At 41.0% G+C, this 20,753-nt stretch overlaps 2 protein-coding genes across 2 annotated transcripts; one reads left to right on the top strand and one right to left on the bottom strand.

Annotated features, from left to right (window-relative positions):
- Positions 1-232: 232 nt before the first annotated feature.
- Positions 233-8,470, bottom strand: tmem101 (transmembrane protein 101). The gene is made up of 4 exons (XM_029765093.1): positions 8,292-8,470; positions 1,692-1,872; positions 1,213-1,359; positions 233-898 (listed from the first exon to the last, which is right to left on the bottom strand). Exons 1-4 carry the CDS (start codon positions 8,420-8,422, stop codon positions 590-592), a joined length of 768 nt encoding a protein of 255 aa, XP_029620953.1. The 5' UTR covers positions 8,423-8,470; the 3' UTR covers positions 233-589.
- An 8,867-nt stretch (positions 8,471-17,337) lies between these two features.
- On the top strand, positions 17,338-18,672 carry gngt2b (guanine nucleotide binding protein (G protein), gamma transducing activity polypeptide 2b). The gene is made up of 3 exons (XM_029765097.1): positions 17,338-17,496; positions 17,816-17,904; positions 18,277-18,672. Exons 2-3 carry the CDS (start codon positions 17,821-17,823, stop codon positions 18,403-18,405), a joined length of 213 nt encoding a protein of 70 aa, XP_029620957.1. The 5' UTR covers positions 17,338-17,496; positions 17,816-17,820; the 3' UTR covers positions 18,406-18,672.
- Positions 18,673-20,753: the final 2,081 nt, after the last annotated feature.

The raw sequence follows: 20,753 nt of genomic DNA, 5'->3' as shown, positions 1-20,753 counted from the left end.
GTATTTCTGTCTGTAATAAAGCCCTTTTGTGGGGAAAACTTATTCTGATTGGCTGTGCCTGGCTCCCCAGTGGGTGGGCTTATGCCCTCCCCTGTGAAATCCATAGGTTAGGGCCTAATTTATTTATTTGAATTCACTGATTTCCTTATATGAACTGTAAAATAGTTAATTGTTGCATTATATATTTTTGTTCAGTATAAAAAATAAAAAAAATCAACGGGGCTCATGTCTATTTTTTGCAGAAGCAAAGTTGGACAGGTAGCTAACGATAAGGTCTACCCACATAGCTGTCTGTAAGGCAGGGATTAGCGTCCAATCACCATGTATCTCCTGCTGTAAGTGAGGATCAGTTCATCTGAGGATCCAAAAAGACTGTACAAGTCTCACATGGCACCTTATTCCCAGTATAGTGCACTACTTTTGACCAGGTGGCACCCTATTCCCAATATAATGCACTACTTTTGGCCAAAAGTAGTGCAATATATAGGGAATAGGGTGCCATTTGAAACACAAAAATGTAGCTTCAGTCACATGTTAAGTAGTGGCCTCTCTTCTGATAGACCTCAGTCTGCCAAAGTGTCCATTCCATTCAACCGTCTGTAGCCAGAATCAGCACAGCCCCGAATATACCCACGTTATGACCCATCAGCTTCAACTGGTTCCAGAACTCTACATGGCGCGTGTTGTGCCAGTAGCCCAGGTTACCGTCGATGAAGAGCAGGATGAGGGGCAGAACCACGGCCAGGATCTGTGAAGCGAGGCAGATATAACAGCCAGAGAGGAAGGCCAGGGCCAGCACTCCAAACAGCACCACCAGTAGCATTAGGGTGATCTCCCCACCAGGGATGTGGTTCAGGTAGGCCATCCTGTCCTCTTTACTGTGCTGGAGGGAGTACACCTGGTGGAGGGAACACAGCGCTGCATTGAGTTGTTATTTAGGCTGCTACTGTATATTTGTTGGACTCACCATTCAGTTTATTGCACCTATTTGTACAATTATTTGATCTCTCTCGCTCTCATATCTGATTAGGACACAAATGTCAAACTTGACACTGGGCTATTTAAATCAGGGAAAATCTAGGCCTTTTGCTATCCGGGTTTCTAGGTCTGCAGTAATTGATTTTAAGGATGGAGGAAGGGGATTCCCATCACAGTGCTTCTTTCTAGGTCAAACACTGTAGCTAAATCACTGAAGTAGGTTGTTTGTCTTACCATACAGATGAGGTAGACCCCTATGAAGACCTGTCCGGTGGACTGCAGCGATCTGGTGCGATGTTTCTGTCTGTATACCTCCCCCGCACCACTGGCTAGGACCAGGAACCCCCCGATGATAGCCAGGGTTCTTGAGTACATCCTTACCTACAGGATCACACAAGACACAGAATGTCAGTTGAGCATTCCTAGAGATGTAGTGAAGGGGGGATGCAAACACTACATTTCTTCAACACAATGTTTTAATTCATCTTAAAATAGGTTTTTTTGGCCCAGCACCCAGTATTAACCCATAATAAGTTGACTAAATAGAGCCCACTATTCATTGTCTTTCGACAAGTGGTGTCATTCCATCACACACACAATGCACAGTTCTCAATGTCGACGGAGTTGTCACGCTCCACAAAACATTTCTTACCCCCAGGATACTTCAACTGGAGTTGTCACACTATCTACTCCTCCTCACAGGCAGTACTCACCTTCAGCCAGTCACTATAGTGCACTTGTTCACCAATATAAGAAACGTAGGTGCTGATAGCTAACTGTATGGCGGCCCCCAGTGCAAACCACCTCCTCTTCACCCCAAAGGACATGAAGCTGGCACAAAGAACTGATGCCCCCATGTCAAAGTACAGGTAGGGAACCTGGATGTCAGGTTTCCTGGAGATGAAGAAAAAAAGCACATTTATTACAACACTGAAATGGTTAAATATTCAAAAATCAATGTTCAAATCAACTAATTGATTACACTCATGGTTAACAATAGCTATGATTTCATACCTCCAAAGACAATGATTTGTCTCACTTAGCTACCTTAAAGTGGAACTGACAGCGTTTTAACTACATTGCAGATATGAAACAAACATAGAATCATAAATCAGTCAAAAATATCACATTTCCAGTTTATGCTACAAAACCAACTTCATAAGAGGTTATATTTGACTCAATTCCATGACGTACAGTAAGGCATTGTTGGCAGTAGTCTCGGGTGGCTTACTGTGTATACACACACACACACACACACACCGGGGTATTTGGAAAAAAGCCATGGGATGCTTTTCAATAGCGTTGAAACTATTTATTTGAAGTTTAATACATTTTGAATAATTGTAGCTACTTTAAGTAAATACCTGCAGTCAACTTGTGCAATATGTTAGGAGATAAAGAACATTGCGTTCTTTATTTCAGCTGTCACATTGTGAAGTTTACGATAGTCCCCAGTCAAGCACACGACAAGAGACCGGAGCCTTGTGAGTCACAACTGCTTGCCAGCTAGATATCTTATAACTATTAAATTAACTGTCTAAAATGTGCTAAATGCTCTGCAGTTGTGCATTTGGTTTGCTAATTTAGTAGCTAGACAGTTAAGTGTTTACGTTCTTTCAAATTCAATCATTTGCTTGGTAACAGTAATCACCTTGGCTCCTTGCTGCACTCGCATAACTGGTAGTCAGCCTGTCACGCAGTCTCCTCGTGGAGTGCAATGTAATCGGCCATGATCGGTGTCCAAAAATGCCGCTTACCGATTGTTATGAAAACTTGAAATCGGCCCTAATTAAAAAATAAAATAAAAAAAATAAAAAATTGGCCATTTCGATTAATTTGGGCCGAATTCAAGACTACCAGACCTAAGGCTCGTATTTCTGTGTGTTATTATATTATAATTAAGTCTATGATTTGATAGAGCAGTCTGACTGAGCGGTGGTAGGCAGCAGCACGCTCGTAAGCATTCATTCCAACAGCACTTTACTGCGTTTGCCAGCAGCTCTTCGCTATGCTTCAAGCATTACACTGTTAATTACTTGAAGCCTATCAACTCCCGAGATTAGGCTGGCAATACTAAAGTGCCTATAAGAACATCCAATAGTCAAAGCTATATGAAATACAAATGGTATAGAGAGAAATAGTCCTATAATAACTTCAACCTAAATCTTCTTACCTGGGAATATTCAAGACTCATGTTAAAAGGAACCACCAACTTTCATATGTTCTCATGTTCTGAGCAAGGAACTTAAACGTTAGTTTTACATGGCACATATTGCACTTTTACTTTCTCCTCCAAAACTTTGTTTTTGCATTTTTTAAACCAAATTTAACATGTTTCATTATTTATTTGAGACTAAATTGATTTTATTGATGTATTATATTAAGTTAACATAAAAGTGTTCATTGTTCATTCAGTATTGTTCTAATTGTCATTATTACAAATATAAATATAAAAAAAAAAATCGCCTTTTTTGGGTCCTCCAATAATCAGTATCGGTGTTGAAAAATCATAATTGGTCGACCTCTAATCCTGAGCCTTGATGGTTAATATTTGCTTCGTGCGTGTACAAAACTGTAGTTTGAGTTACTTGTGTAGTTTAGGTCAGAAAATGTACAAACATTTTCAATGCAGTCATTAGCATTTTCTATGGGATTTGAGATGTACATGTTAGCTTTGTTAACCTTCGGATTACAGAGTATCAGTGGGGTATGAAAACAGCGCCCCTTGTGTTCAGTGCCGGTATTACCAATATCCCGGTATGGCTCAAGGTCGGTATGACAATCTGGATACCGCCAAAGCCTAGTTGGCAGAATAGATGGATGCAGTTCAATGCGTGATTAATATAATTCACCAATACATTTCTTGGTAGTCCAAAAAATATTGCTCTCAGGTTGTAAATCACAGCTGGCCTGGTACATCGTTTGCTGACTCCACCCAGTCAGGATGCACTGTTTTAGATTCAATTACTTAATATTTTGGACAAAAACCGACGAATGTAACTAAGACTGGGAATGGCAATACAAATCAATCTAGCAAGGGCAATGATCACAAGTCAGTCAAAATGTTGCTAATAGGCTAGTGTATATTTATATAATTATTTATTTAGCAAGCTAAAAATCACAGAGCATAACGTTAGCTAGCTAGCTGCTGGGAGGATGTCTTGTCATTGGAGGAGTGGGTGAGTGACCTACTTTTTCCCCCTCATCGTTTTTCAGTGGCTCAGCTAGAGTTGGTTAGCTAGCAAGAAATTAGAGATTTTCTTAAAACTGCATGGTTGGTTAAGGGCTTGTAAGTAAGCATTTCACTGTAAGGTCTACACCTGTTGTATTCGGCGCATGTGACAAATCACCTAGAAATGTGAATTGCTTTGCTAGCTAGTTATGTTGAACGACTTTCAGGGTGTGTTCGTAAAATCACTCAGGCTATCTACTTCGATTTCAGAGCACTCTCGGTTAAGTGTGCCAGAGCGCAGAATACCTGATGATTTTACAAACGCACAACATCAACTGAATATGACCGGTGTCAGTAAAGTCTGCACAAAAAGTTATTAAATTGTTGCCAGCAGCAGTTGGTCACTAACGCTATAGATAACATGTAAACAGCCTAACCAGCTCTGCCAGGGCGAGTGAAATGGCCAGAATGAGGTGTTCTCTCATTTGTGTCTGGAAGGACTGTTGCTCGCAAGCTAGCCAACTTTAGCCAGTTAGCTAAAGTTGAGTGTCCAGTGTGAATTTATGAACAGACACTCTGACGACGCTCTGACCTTAGCAACGAACCAGAGAGCACTGACACACTAAAGGCAATTTACGACCGCACCCTTAGTCGTAAGTCAAATGTATTTTGGCATCGATCAAATGGGCGGGCAGGCAGAGAAGTTCCCATTCAGTTGTCAAAATGTGGGTTGGGACAAGCATGCATGGGCAGGCAAGCTGCAGAAGGGCGAGCAGGCTACTATTCCAAATCGTTTATCGGTGCAATTTTAAAGGCAAACTAACTGAAAGAGTTTGAGAGGGTTTATCTAATGTTCGTTTGTTAGATTTTAGCTAATCTCGCTCTGGCTAGCATTAGCACAATTGAGAGCATCCTGTTGGGCTGCATCACCGCCTGGTACGGCAACTGCACCGCCCTCAACCGCAAGGCTCTCCAAGCGGTGGTGCAGTCTGCACAACGCATCACCAGGGGCAAACTACCTGCCCTCCAGGACACTTACAGCAGCCGATGTCACAGGAAGGCCAAAAAGATCATCAAGGACAAAAACCACCCGAGCCACTGCCTGTTCACCCCGCTACCATCCAAAAGAGACTGAAAAACAGCTTTCTCAAGGCCATCAGACTGTTAAACATCCATCACTAACACAGAGGCTGCTGCCTAAAAACAGACTTGAAATCATTGGCCACTTTAATAAATGGATCACTAGTCACTTTAAAAATGCCAATTTAACAATGTTTACATATCTTGCATTACTCATCTCATATGTACAGTTGAAGTCAGAAGTTTACATACACCTAGGTTGGAGTCATTAAAACTCGTTTTTCAACCACTCCACAAATTTCTTGTTAACATCTACTTTGTGCATGACACAAGTAATTTTTCCAACAATTGTTTACAGACAGATTTTTTCACTTATAATTCACTGTATCACAATTCCAGTGGGTCAGCAGTTTACATACACTAAGTTGACTGTGCCTTTAAAAAGCTTGGAAAATTCCAGAAAATGTCATGGCTTTAGAAGCTTCTGATAGGCTTATTGACATCATTTGAGTCAGTTGGAGGTGTACCTGTGGATGTATTTCAAGGCCTACCTTCAAACTCAGTCCCTCTGCTTGACATCATGGGAAAATCAAAAGAAATCAGCCAAGATCTCATCCTTGGGAGCAATTTCCAAATGCCTGAAGGTACCACGTTCATTTGTACAAACAATAGTACGCAGGTATAAACACCATGGGACCACGCAGCCGTCATACCGCTCAGGAAGGAGACGCTTTCTGTCTCCTAGAGGTGAACGTATTTTGGTGCGAAAAGTGCAAATCAATCCCAGAACAGCAGCAAAGGACCTTGTGAAGATGCTGGAGGAAACGGGTACAAAAGTATCTATATCTACAGTAAAACGAGACCTATATCGGCATAACCTGAAAGGCCGCTCAGCAAGGAAGCCACTGCTCCAAAACCGCCATATAAAAAAACAAACTACGGTTTGCAACTGCACAAGGGGACAAAGATCGTACTTTTTGTAGAAATGTCCTCTGGTCTGATGAAACAAAAATAGAACTGTTCTTTGGCCATAATAACCATCGTTATGTTTGGAGGGAAAAAGGGGGAGGCTTGCAAGCCGAAGAACACCATCCCAACCGTGAAGAACGGGGGTGGCAGCATCATGTTGTGGGGGTGCTTTGCTGCAGGAGGGACTGGTGCACTTCACAAAATAGATGGCATCATGAGGAAGAAACATTATGTGGCTATATTGAAGCAACATCTCAAGACATCAGTCAGGAAGTTAAAGCTTGGTCACAAATGGGTCTTCCAAATGGACAATGACCCCAAGCATACTTCCAAAGTTGTGGCAAAATGGCTAAGGACAACAAAGTCAAGGTGTTGGAGTGGCCATCACAAAGCCCTGACCTCAATTCCATTGAAAATTTGTGGGCAGAACTGAAAAAGCGTGTGCGAGCAAGGAGGCCTTACAAACCTGACTCAGTTACACCAGCTCTGTCAGGAGGAATGGGACAAAATTCACCCAACTTATTGTGGGAAGCTTGTTGAAGGCTACCTGAAACGTTTGAACCAAGTTAAACAATTTAATCGCAATGCTACCAAATACTAATTGAGTGTATGTAAACTTCTGACCCACTGGGAATGTGATGAAGGAAATAAAAGCGGAAATAAATCTCTACTATTATTCTGACATTTCACATTCTTAAAATAAAAGTGATCCTAACTGACAAGGAATTTTTACTAGAATTAAAATGTAAGGAATTGTGAAAAACTGAGTTTAAATGTATATGGCTAAACTTCCAACTTCAACTGTATATATTGTATTTGTCATTGCTCAACCATATATTTATATGTAGATATTCTTATTCCATTCCTTTACTTAGATGTGTGTTAGATAGTAGTGGAATTGTTAGATATCGCTGCACTGTCGGAACTAGAAGCAAAAGCATTTCGCTACACTCGCAACAACATCTGCTAACCATGTGTATGTGGCCAATAAAATTTGATTTGTTGATGTGCATAACTGGTTGTTTGAGCAATAGGACTGAAGTTCCCAAATAGAAGAGGACTCCTGTGGTATTTATATATTTGCAGAAATCTATTCAGGTGTATATTGTGAATGCGTTCTAATGATCTAAAGTTGCTCTGTTGCTACTTCACGTAAACACACAATCCAGTTCAAAGTTAATGGATGGCAGGCCCATGTGGCAAATGTTTTATTTGCATATAGGCCTATTGTAGCTCTGATTGGATATGGCACACTGGTCTGTATAGACTCCAGCCCTGGACAAGACAGGTGTTTTTAATTAGGTTTTATTTACTGCAGTGTCTGTTAAATTGTCCAAACAAAACAGCCACTTCCCACTCTATATTGCTATAGAATTTTCACAAATGCTGTACTATACGTAATTCTAAATATTCTATGAATTTATGAAAATTACCATATAGTGCTGGCTTGTCAGCAAATGTTAAAAAACCAACACGTAATATTATTCCTGGGGGTGTATATGAACAGATTTTAATACGATTTCATGTTAAAATGCTGTCAGTTCCACTTTAAACTGAATACACTAACTGTAAATCGCTCTGGATAAAGCATCTCCTTAATGACTAAAATATTAAGGACTTGGCATTCTTCGAAAAAAAACAATAATACATGAATGAATGGCTTATATGCCATGTGAGAAGATATGCCACGCAGTCACTGTTACTATATATTTACAGTAGTAGACCATATGACTTGATCAAAGTAAGGTAACTGGAGACTCCACCAGCTAGATTACAGGGTGGTACACTCCTATTTAAAGATTACAGAAATATCACCCTGCGATAACTAGAGCCAGATGGCTCACAATCCCGGAAGTTGTAGCTTCTGTAGTTCTATGTTCTTTTACGCTACTAAATAACCACGTTCATAACCCAGAAAACGGTACCTGGCATAGAAAAGCCACACTGGTGTAGTAAATATGTCTGTCAATAATGTAGCTCAACTAACAAGCAAAGTGACGCTGTAAAGCCAACCCTCAGTTTAGCCGATTAGCGGCTAGCCGACGTCTGCAGAAACCTGACCAGTACTCACATACATATCCACCGCGCTTACCTTTTCACATCCGCGCGCTCGGCAAAGAGCATCAGCATTGTAAAGCAGTTCCAGAAACCAAATCGGGTCAAAATAAAGGCGCCAAATTGACAGAGGCGCCGGAGAACTTGCCTACTGCTAGGGGCTGCCATTATTGTTACTACAGTGTTACGCCAGCAGTGGGCAAAAACTTCACAACTTCCTGTCTAGAATTTTCGATAATTTTCAAAATAGAAGTTTACCATATTACATTAAAGGTAGACTCCGCGCAACGCGCATGGGCACGTCCAAGCGGATCACTTTTGTCGCCTATCAAAGTGTGTTGCATTATGGGGATACAAATTGTCTGGCTTGTCGACTGCATGAACTTTACAAAAACCATGTCAAAGGTCATGAAGTTGACCGCAGTCGACTGCAAGTTTCTGCAGTTGCTCTTCACCAAATTCATCCTGCAGCCATTTCCTGCATTGTAGGAGGCTCTATAAAAACGGCACAGTGGACACATCATAATACCCATAAGTCTTAGCGGTAGGTAATGGTTCCAATAATGTTTTCCCCATTAATTTGTGCTTCTGGAATTTTAGAACTACTTCTTATACAGTGCATTCGGAAGGTATGCTGACCCCTTCCCCTTTTCCACATTTTGTTACATTAGCCTTATTCTAAAATTGATAAAATACATGTTTTCCATCAATCTACACACAATACCCCATAATGACAAAGCGAAAAGGTTTAGACGTTTTTGCAAATTTAAAAAATGTAAGTATTCAGACCCTTTGCTATGAGACTCGAAATTGAGCTCAAGTGCATCCTGGTTCTATTGATCATCCTTGAGATGTTTCTACATCTTGATTGGAGTCCACCTGTGATAAATTCAATTGATTGGACATGTTTTGGAAAAGCACACACTTGTCTATATAAAAGGTCCCACAGTTGACAGTGCAAAACCAAGCCATGAGGTCGAAGGAATTGTCCGTAAAGCTCAGAGACAGGATTGTGTCGAGGCACAGATCAGGGGAAGGGTACCAAACCATTTCTGCACCATTGAAGGTCCCCAAGAACACAGTGGCCTCCATCATTCTTAAGTGGAAGAAGTTTGGAACCAACAAGACTCTTTCTAGAGCTGGCCACCCGGCCAAACTGAGCAAATGGGGGGAGAAGGGCCTTGGTAAGGGAGGTGACCAAAAACCCAATGGTCACTCTGATAGAGCTCCAGAGTTCCTCTTGGGAGATGGAAGAACCTTCCAGAAGGGCAACCATCTCTGCAGCACTCCACCAATCAGGCCTTTATGGTAGAGTGGCCAGATGGAAGCCACTCCTCTGTAAAAGGCACATGACAGGCCGCTTGGAGTTTGCCAAAAGGCACCTAAAGGACTTTGACCATAAGAAACAAGATTCTCTGGTTGGATGAAACCAAGATTGAACTCTTTGGTCTGAATGCTAAGCGTCACGTCTGGAGGAAACCTGGAACCAAACCTACGGTGAAGCATGGTGGTGGCAGCATCATGCTGTGGGGATGTTTTTCAGTGGCAGGGACTGGGAGACTAGTCAGGATCGAGGGAAAGATGAACGGAACAAAGTACAGAGAGATCCTTGATGAAAACCTGCTCCAGAGCACTCAGGACCTCAGACTGGGGCGAACGTTCACCTTCCAACAGGACAACCCTAAGCACACAGCCAAGACAGTGCAGGAGTGGCTTCGGGACAAGTCTCTGAATGTCCCTGGGTGGCCCAGCCAGAGCCCGGACTTGAACCCGAACAAACATCTCTGGAGACCTGAAAATAGCTGTGCAGCGAAGCTCCCCAACTAACCTGACAGAGCTTAAGATGAGCTGCAGAGAAGAATGGGATAAACTCCCCAAATACAGGTGTGCCAAGCTTGTAGCGTCATACCCAAGAATACTAAAGGCTGTAATTGCTCCCAAAGGTGCTTCAACAAAGTACTGAGTAAACAGTCTGAATACTAATGTAAATGTGATATGTTTTTTAAAATTTGTAATACATTTGGAAACATTTCTTAAATCCTGTTTTTGCTTTGTTATTATGGGGTATTATGTGTAGATCAATGGGGGAAAAAAACAATTTAATTAATTTTAGAATAAGGCTGTAATGTAACAAAAAAATGGGGAAAAAGTCAAGGTGTCTGAATACTTTCTGAATGCACTGTAAGGTCTGTGTTCCGTGTATGATTACCCTGGTGTGACGTTTTGCTAGCAATGTAATTCTCTCTCGGACAAAGTAAATTCTCTATATATTCGCCTCAATTTACTCCAAAATTCTAAATGCTATTTAGCAACAGGGAATCTGGGTTTGGCAGATGCCATGTGAATGCTACCTGCCCCAAATGCAGTGCCAACTAACGTTTTTTGGAGGAGGAATAATGGTCTGGGGCTGTTTTTTATTGTTCGGGCTAGGCCCCTTAGTTCCAGTGAAGGGAAATCTTAATCGTTACAGCGTACAATGACATTCTAGACAATTCTGTGCTTCCAACTTTGTGGCAACAGCTTGGGTAAGGCCCTTTCCTGTTTCAGCATGACAATGCCCCCGTGCACAAAGCAATGGTTTGTTGAGATCAGTGTGGAAGAACTTGACTGGCCTGCACAGAGCCCTGACCTTAACCCCATTGAACACCTTTTGGGATGAATTGGATCACCAGGCCTAATTGCCCAAAATCAGTGCCCAACCTCACTAATTCTCATGGCTGAATGGAAGCAATAAAATGGAAGCAATAAAATGCAAATTAATTACTTAAATCATACAATGTAATTTTCTGGATTTTTGTTTTAGATTCCGTCTCTCACAGTTGAAGTGTACCTATGATAAAAATTACAGACCTCTACATGCTTTGTAAGTAGGAAAACCTGCAAATCGGCAGTGTATCCAATACTTGTTCTCCCCACTGTATATAAAGATGAGTCCTCTATCGCTATTGACTGCTCCTACTGAGGAGTCCAATTTGGCCAACCAGTGGCTTCAAAGCCTCTCATTGGCCAATACATAGCATCAGCAATTTTTATTTATTTCACCTTTATTTAACCAGGTAGGCCAGTTGAGAACAAGTTCTCATTTACAACTGCGAAGATAAAGCAAAGCATAAGCAGTGCGACAAAAACAACAGAGTTACACATGGGATAAACAAACGTACAGTCAATAACACAATAGAAAAATATATATACAGTGTGTGCAAATCTAGTAAGATTAGGGAGGTAAGGCAATAAATAGGCCATACTGGCAAAATAATTGCTATTTAGCATTAACACTGGAGTGATAGATGTGCAAGTAGAGATACTTGGGTGCAAAAGAGCAAAACTAAATAACAATATGGGGATGAGATAGTTGGGTGGGCCATTTACAGATGGGCTGTGTACAGGTGCAGTGATCGGTAAGCTCCTCTGACAGCTGATGCTTAAAGTTAGTGAGGGAGAAGTCTCCAGCTTCAATCATTTTTGCAATTTGTTCCAGTCATTGGCAGCAGAGAACTGAAAGGAAAAGTGGCCAAAGCAGGAGTTGGCTTGGAGATGACCAGTGAACTAAACCTGCTGGAGCGCGTGCCTCAGGTGGGTGTTGCTATGGTGACCAGTGAGCTGAGATAAGGCAGGGCTTTACCTAGCAAATACTTATATAGATGACCTGGAGCCAGTGGGTTTGTGACGAATATGGGCCAGCCAACGAGAGCATACAGGTCGCAGTGGTGGGTAGTATATGGGGCTTTGGTGACAAAACGGATGGCACCGTGATAGACTACATCCAACTTTCTGAGTAGAGTGTTGGAGGCTATTTTGTAAATGACATCGCCGAAGTCAAGGATCGGTAGGATAGTCAGTTTTACGAGGGTGTTTAGCAGCATGAGGGAAAGAGGCTTTGTTGCGAAATAGGAAGCTGATTCTAGATTTAAATTTGGATTGGAGATGCTTAATGTGAGTCTGGAAGGAGAGTTTACAGTCTAACCAGACACCTAGGTATTTGTAGTTGTCCACATATTCTAAAGTCAGAACCGTCCAGAGTAGTAATACTAGATGGGCAGGCGGGTGCGGGCAGCGATCGGTTGAAAAACATGCATTTAGTTTTACTAGCATTTAAGAGCAGTTGGAGGCCACGGAAGAAGTGTTGTATGGCATTGAAGCTCGTCTGGAGGTTTGTTAACACAGTGTCCAAAGAAGGGCCAGAAGTATACAGAATGGTGTCGTCTGCGTAGAGGTGGATCAGAGAATCACCAACATCACTGATGTATACAGAGAAAAGAGTCGGCCAGAGAATTGAACCCTGCGGCACCCCCATAGACTGCCAGAGGTCCGGACAACAGGCCCTCCGATTTGACACACTGAACTCTATCTGAGAAGTAGTTGGTGAACCAGGCGAGGCAGTCATTTAAGAAACCAAGGCTGTTGAGTCTGCCGATAAGAATGTGGTGATTGACAGAGTCGAAAGCCTTGGTCAGGTCGAGGAAGACAGCTGCACAGGGTTTATATACATCATTGTTCAATGCTCTTAGTTGTTGCGGAAATTGGAGCGGCAGTTAACATGCAACCAATATCATGGTTCTATTCAAAGTTCTAGAAGGATCTACTTGAAGAAAAACAGAGTGCCCCTGGAGGCCAGGGTCGTATTCAGTAGTGCACACTAAAGCAAACTGTAGAAAAGCGGTTTGCAACGGAAGCCGTTTGTCACGTTAAAACGTTTTGCGACATGAACCGTTTGCTACGCTGTGCACTAATAACTACGACCCATGGGTCAGCCTTGGCATAGTTACCCTGGAGCAGATTAAGGGTTAAGTTCCCTGCTCAAGGACACAACAGCAGGAGAGGGTATCCAGAATGCACTTCTTACCAAATATTCCCAATCAACCTGATTTCAATACCACCAGCGAAACGATAAGCTCTAATTTTATTAACCAATCAACCTGAGAAGTGACTAAATTACAGCCAACGTAGATAGTTTTAATTGCCTTATGGCAGTAATAAACTTGAGGGGAAGCATTATAATGCACTGTAGCTCTGCTGCCTTTGAAGCAACATAATACTTTATTGCATTTCACACACTGTGTGGAAGAGCAATTCAGAGGTATCCATATGAATAGAATATATCATACTTAATTTGTTCGGTTAAGACAGAAATTCTTCCTCTGGAATGCACAATGGAATACACAGTCCAATTCAGAACTGGCTCTGCAGCACAGTCCTAGCTAATCGTATGTTGAATTTACAGTAATGGTGGTCAGTTAAGTGGTAGGCCTATCTTTTGCCTCACAGGTTCTGTCCATTGTTCAACTCTTACTATGTGGCTTATCAGGTGAATGTCTGCGAAAGACAGACCCACCTGTGGCACATTAAGTCCAGAGTGACGTCGGTCGCACTGCCTAATCTATGATGGGGGGGCAGGGGAGAAAATGAGACTAACCCAGATCCTGAAATGTCATATGGGCAAAACGAGTGCCAGTGAAGGCTTTTCCAGGGATCAGTGGCGAGAAAGAGAGACAGACGCACAGAGTGAGAGAGTGTGTGAGAGAGAGAGCTAGCGAGCAAAACCAGGCTACACCAGACTAGTGTAATATGTTGACTGTCAACATTAGAATGTATAACATGCCCGATTGGATATTGGCTATTGATTCTGTGTTACATTTGTTCTTGAAAGGCAATGTAGCTTAATTATATACTGCATTTTACAGTTAGTTGTTCCTCACTATTTATCCGATACAGTCAGGTTGGAAGTAGATTTCATTTATTCCTGTTACAGGAACTCTCAGGGGCGTCATGCACCCCACAAATCTGAGGGGGCACAAAGTACGTAAGGATGGCTGGGGCGTGGTCCGGAGGGGAGCTATGGCCATAAATTAGAGAATTTTGCATTTTTCAAACAACTGAAACAGCTTTTTCCTGCAGTCTGGAGCCATAATCATTATGCTTAATTCTGTCCAAAATATGTTTATCATCTTAGCATACCTCTTGAGCTGTCTGTGGTTATTTTTTTAAAAGCTAAATATGCTTCTCTGCTAAAATCTGGGTAAAATATATATTCCTTTGAGTCTTATTTAGTAATTACTTGCTTTTCTAGTCTACCAACCATGCCAGCAGGCATGCCAGCTAAGATAGTTAGACAAGCTAGCTACTCTAACTTGATTGATAGCTTGAAATGGCTTCCTGGTAGCTAGTTATGAGTTTGGCAACCTATCTGGGCTAGCTAAGGCCAACTTCATAAAATTGCTAGGTGGCTAGTATTATTAGAGAAACAACAACAACAACAAAAAATGTACAGGACAAATCTGAAGGGGCATGTGCCCCAAAGATTTGGATGGGCCAAATCATAGAATCCCTATTGATTCAATAGGATCTCTGTGGGCCTAGTCGTAAAGATTTGTCATTTACTTTTAAAAATGTGCCCCTTTTATTTCCTGTTATTGTGGCATAAACACAACCAGTCATGATTTCATCTGATTGTTTGACAATCACTTCAAAAAGGGCTCCACTCGCAACATATTTCCAGCCTCCAAACACTGGTGAATGGAGAGAGACACCTGTTACACAAAACACCAAAAAGTGTAATGACATTTGGCCACAATTTATGCGTCAGTGTTCTCATCGAACCACATCGTATTTTGGAGCATATACCACCTGTTTACTATGCCTCTGACATGCGGAAATGATAAATAATGGTGTAGTTCTTTTGATATTTTGTTGGAATTATTGCGATAGTGGCGTACCGCCACTATTTGTTTTACCGGAATGCCGTACTGAACTGGCTAACTTTCACCCCTAGATACAGTATGATCAATACTTGTTGCATAACAGTATGACATTTGATTGGAATATGACTTAATGGAGGTGGGCCCATGATTACACTAATTATAGCAGACTATAGGCTACATCAGGGGGATCTGACATCATTTGGTTGGAATGACAGAGAGATGCGGGGAAAGGATTGGATTGTGTATGAGATCAGATCCTCCTCGTGTAGACTGTAGTGTGCTCTAATTGGTGTAATCATGGGCTCACCTCCATGTGTGGCATGCCAAGGGCCTTTGGCATTAAGTGAGGCTAATGACTCAGGGACTGCCAGGGATTGTCATTGTTGACCTGCTCTATGGTACTTCTTTTTAATTTCCCTCTGAAAACGGACAAAAAAGTATTATTCTTTATGCTATAGCCTATGTGATTGTAGGATCATATTTGAAATGTTGGTTTGCTGAATTATAATTAAATCTGATAACATGAAATGTTGTATGAAATTATATACAGTACCAGTCAAATTGACACCTACTCATTCCAGGATTTCTTTATTTTTACTATTTCCTACATTGTAGAATAATAGTGAACTCATCAACACTATGAAATAAAATGGAATCATGAAGTAACCATAAGTGTTAAAAATCAAAATATATTTTATATTTGAGATTCTTCAAAAGTAGCCACCCTTTGCCTTGATGGCAGCTTTGCACACTTTTGGCCTTCTCTCAACCAACTTCATCACCTGGAATGCATTTCAACTAACAGGTTTGTGTTTAATGTGGAATTTCTTTCCTTCCTAATGCATTTGAGCCAATCAGTTGTGTTGTAGTGGTGGTATACAGAAGATAGCCCTATTTGGTAAAAGACCAAGTCCATATTATGGCAAGAACAGCTCAAATAAGCAAAGAGAAACAACAGTCCATCATTACTTTAAGACATGAAGGTCAGTCAATACGAAACATTAAGAACTTTGAAAGTTTCTTCAAGTGCAGTCACAAAAACCCTCATGCGCTATGATGAAACTGGCTCTCATGAGGACCACCACAGGAAAGGAAGACCCTGAGTTACCTCAGGGTCTTGCTGCAGAGGATAAGTTCATTAGAGTTACCAGCCTCAGAAATTGCAGCCCAAATAAATGCGTCACAGAGTTCAAGTAACAGATATCAACATCAGCTGTTCAGAGGAGACTGCGTGAATCAGGCCTTCATGGTCGAATTGCTCCAAAGAAACCACTACTAAAGGACACCAATAAGAAGATGAAACTTGCGTCTGCCAAGAAACACGAGCAATGGACATTAGACCGGTGGAAATCTGTCCTTTGGTCTGTTGAGTCCAAATTTGAGATTTTTGGTTCCAACAGCCATGTCTTTGTGAGACGCAGAGTAGGTGAACGGATGATCTCCGCATTTGTAGTTCCCACCATGAAGCATGGAAGAGGAGGTGTGATTGTGTGGGGTGCTTTGCTGGTGACACTGTCTAATTTATAATTCAAGGCATACTTAACCAGCATGTCTACCACAGCATTCTGCAGCAAAACGCCATCCCACCTGGTTTGCGCTTAGTGGGACTATCATTTGTTTTTCAACAGGAAAATGACCCAACACACCTCCAGGCTGTGTAAAGGCTATTTGACCAAGAAGGAGAGTGATGGAGTGCTGCATCAGATGACCAGGCCTCCACAATCACCAGACCTCAACCCAAGTGAGATGGTTTGGGATGAGTTGGACCGCATATTGAAGGAAAAGCAGCTAACAAGTACTCAATATATGTGGGAACTCCTTCAAGACTGTTGGAAAAGCATTCCAGGTGAAGCTGGTTGAAAGAATGCCAAGAGTGTGCAAAGCTGTCAAGGCAAAGGGTGGCTACTTTGAAGAATCTCAAATATATTTTGATTTGTTTAACACTTTTTTGGTTACTACATGATTCCATACGTGTTATTTCATAGTGTTGATGTATTCATTATTATTCTACAATGTAGAACATAGTAAAAAAAGAAAAACCCTGGATTGAGTAGGTGTCCAAACTTTTGACTGGTACTGTATGTACAGTATATACACAGTTGCATACATGTTATGTACAGTTTATGTACATGCACACATTCTACATGATAGCCTATGTACAGTATGACGCCCCCCTGAACTACACAGGACCCAGTTGCTTGTTATGACAATACCACCCACTCAGTGTCCGAATCCTCTAAGATGGTACATACACATTGATTTTATGTGTGTTCGTCTCATCCCACTCAGGGTGCTAGTGTTGAGGATTCTGAGGTTTACAGCCCCTTGATTGTTTAATTAGATCATAGAGGATTGGTGAAAATCCTGTACCGACCTCTCCCCAAAGCAAAGCCTACCTGGATCAGCTTTGCAGCTGAAGAGGGGTGAGGCGGAAACCCATCAGCAAGTCAGTCAATGCAGTTACTGTCTATCAGAAAGCAGCTTACAATAACCAAGCCCCTAGGAGCGAAGACTCTCTCTGTTGGATACCCCACCATTCAACAGGTAAGAGCTGGGTTACTTTAATTCTTGTGTATTCCTTTTATTTCTGATTTACATTGTCTGTTTAGAGTTGATGTAGTCCGTTTTGGTTAGATACACATATTTATCAGATGAATGTGCAATAATTAGAGCAACAATAGAAACCAAAGGATATGAATTGAAAATGTTGAGGATTTGTGTGAAAGAGAAACTTGAATTGATGAGCCTACATTACTTGATTAGTCTACATGACTTATCTGCCAGTGATGCTCTAGCTGTGTAAATACCACATCTATTCCTGTTTTCCTACTAACCTTTTTCTGGGTCCATTTTCCTTTTAAAGGCAAGATGGCTCGTGATATGTCTGATAAGGAAATCCTGCAAATGGAGCTGGCTCAGCTAAAGATTGAAGTTAGCACAACACGTACAGCTGTGAGTATCTCTTTACAATATTACACCATATCTGAAGTGAAATGGTACCAAATCATAGAACATGTATCATGCTAGATGGCAGTGTAACAGTGTTCTATTTGATTTAGATCGAGATAAATCAATATAAGTTTCACAGAAAGATGGTTACAAGAAGTGAAAGAAACATTTGTAAGAACGTACAGTTAGAATAATATTTCACTGCACACAATCTGCATTTGTATTTCCTGTTGTACTGCAGATGAATGAGAACATTTCATTTTTTATGTAACTGAAAGGAACAAAGGCATTTTTCCACAAAACAAGAAAATAAATCATGGAGTACTCTCTTGCATCAGAAAAGTATTCTCATTATTTTGCTCTTCACATCACCAGGTGTCAGTAAATTGCAAGGAGACAATGGAATGGGTGGAGGCCCAAACGGAGGGCGACCCTCTCATAAAGGGCGTGTCAGATGACAAGAACCCCTACAAGGGAGACAAGGGAGGCTGCATTATAACCTAGAATACACAAACCCAGGGAAAAGAAGCCACACATTTTGATTTAATGAGAAACAGTGAGGTACATTCAAACAAATATGTAATCTGATATTTGGACAGTCAGAAAGACAGCTCAGAGACAAAGGACAACTGCAACATTTGTGGTGATGTTGTACTGTTACAAGAAGCCAGATTTCCCTTTTCACCATCTCTGGATATTTTCTGTTGATATCATTGTGTCTCTATCAAATTGTAAATAAACACATCTAGCTGTGTAAGGCTGTTACCTAGATCATCTTGTGGTGTTATTCACTTTACTCTGCTAAATGAAAAGCACCTTCATTGTGATTAGTCTTCTTGCTGCTTATTGAAACGATAACAAATATTGGGGTATAGTAAGTATAATAATGTACATGTATACTATGTATGGAAAGTATAGTATCCACATTTAACCTTGAACAGTCTAGGGACTCGGGACAGTTTCATGATGAGACGATTGAATCTCACAGCAACAGTCACACCATGGAGAAACTGTTTCGTCTTACTAAAACAAAGGACTAAACATGCCCTTCACCTTCTTCTGTGATACCTGACAGTTGTACATGTAATCTCAGTAGTTCTTAATGTAATGTGCAATAGGATCTATGAGTCAGGACAAGGAGGGGGCCTTCTGGGCCTCTACTTTATAGCTGCCTCCTAACCTCCAAGTACTTAGCTTAGTGCTTCAGCACTGTTTTTCATCGACTTAGACCACATTTCACCCTCTAGAAAACTGTACACACACACACACACACACACACACACGTTCAAAAGTTTGGGGTCACTTTTAAAAAAAAATGCACATTTTGTCCATTAAAATAACATCAAATTGATCAGAAATACAGTATAGACATTCGGAGAAATGAAGGCTTTTCCATTCGAGAAATTGCCAAGAAACTGAAGATCTCATACAACGCTGCCTAGAAGCATCCCGGTGTCGCCTCTTCACTGTTGACATTGAGACTGGTGTTTTGCAGGTACTATTTAATGAAGCTGGATTAGCTAACACAACGTGCCATTGGAACACAGGAGTGATGGTTACTGATAATGGGCCTCTGTACGCCTAGGTAGATATCCCATTATTATTATTTATTTTTCATCAACCGTTTCCAGCTACAATAGTCATTTACAACATTAACAATGTCTACACTGTATTTCTGATCAATTTGATGTATATATCTCATGTGTAAGCTGTGATGCTTTACAATTCTTGTATAAAGAGTTTGGAAACTAGGCAACTGATGCAAAAGGTGTGCAAGTCCACCTTTTCACTCTTTAAATGATAATTTGTCTTAAACAATGACATGTGCAGCTCATCACATGAAGATCTTGAATGCACCAGTCAGAGTTTAGAGAACCTGTCTTGAAAATATAGGAAACCACAGTACAAACACATTGCAATATACTCCAAAACACAACCATTGAACCAATACTTCAACCTATAGGTCAGTGTTATAATATAAAAAGGGTAAATGGTCAAGTGGTTCACTACTGAAGCTGAGAACACCTTCAGCTCAACCAGACTAATTGCTTTAACAGCAACACAACACACAGCTTATTGTAAGCTGTGAATCCTCTGTTAGTGTGTGGCAGTGGGTTAAAGTGTATTCTAGTACTTGCACTGCAGGCACAGGCCTTATAGCAGACCAGCCAACATGGAAAAAGTGCTAGATCAAACAATGATGGGGTGATATACAAAGTCAGGCTCAATTGCACGTAAAATGTAGATTTTATTAAGGCAAATTTCAACAGGTTAAAGTGAAAATCTGGTGAAAATGGGCATAATGGGAATAGTAGTAGATTTGGGTCAAAATCCTGAAATTGTCAAACGGAGTGGATTAACAAACACTTAGACTATGGAATGGATGAATTTATAGTTACTTTTCATATAGTTATGCTTTAAGACAAGCAAATATACAGAAAGGATGACAATTCTGATGATGTAGACCCTCTTAGAAAACTGTGGGAGACCCAACTGAACCAGGATTACATAACCTTGTAAGAATCTCACTTTCTGGGCCAGAAATATTGAAACTGTAATGCTGTTTTTAAGGGGTAAAACATACAAGTAGCCAAATAGGATAGTCAAAGATTCTGAGCAAATGTCCGACATTTGTCACGTACTGACCAGTAAAAGGGGTTGTTTGTTATTGTAGTTTGGTCAGGGCGTGGCAAGGGGTGTTTGTTTAGTGTGTTGCATTTTTTGGGGGGTGATGTTCTATGTTAGTCTATTTCTATGTCTGTCTATTTCTATGTCTGTCTAGTTATTCTATTTCTATGTCTGTCTATTTCTATGTCTGTCTAGTTATTCTATTTCTATGCTTAGTTTATTGG

The sequence above is a fragment of the Salmo trutta genome, chromosome 10 (genome assembly GCF_901001165.1).
Source record: "Salmo trutta chromosome 10, fSalTru1.1, whole genome shotgun sequence".
Lineage (NCBI taxonomy): Eukaryota > Metazoa > Chordata > Actinopteri > Salmoniformes > Salmonidae > Salmo > Salmo trutta.
The sequence above is the reverse complement of the archived record's forward strand: the minus strand, read 5'-3'. Positions and strand labels throughout refer to the sequence as shown.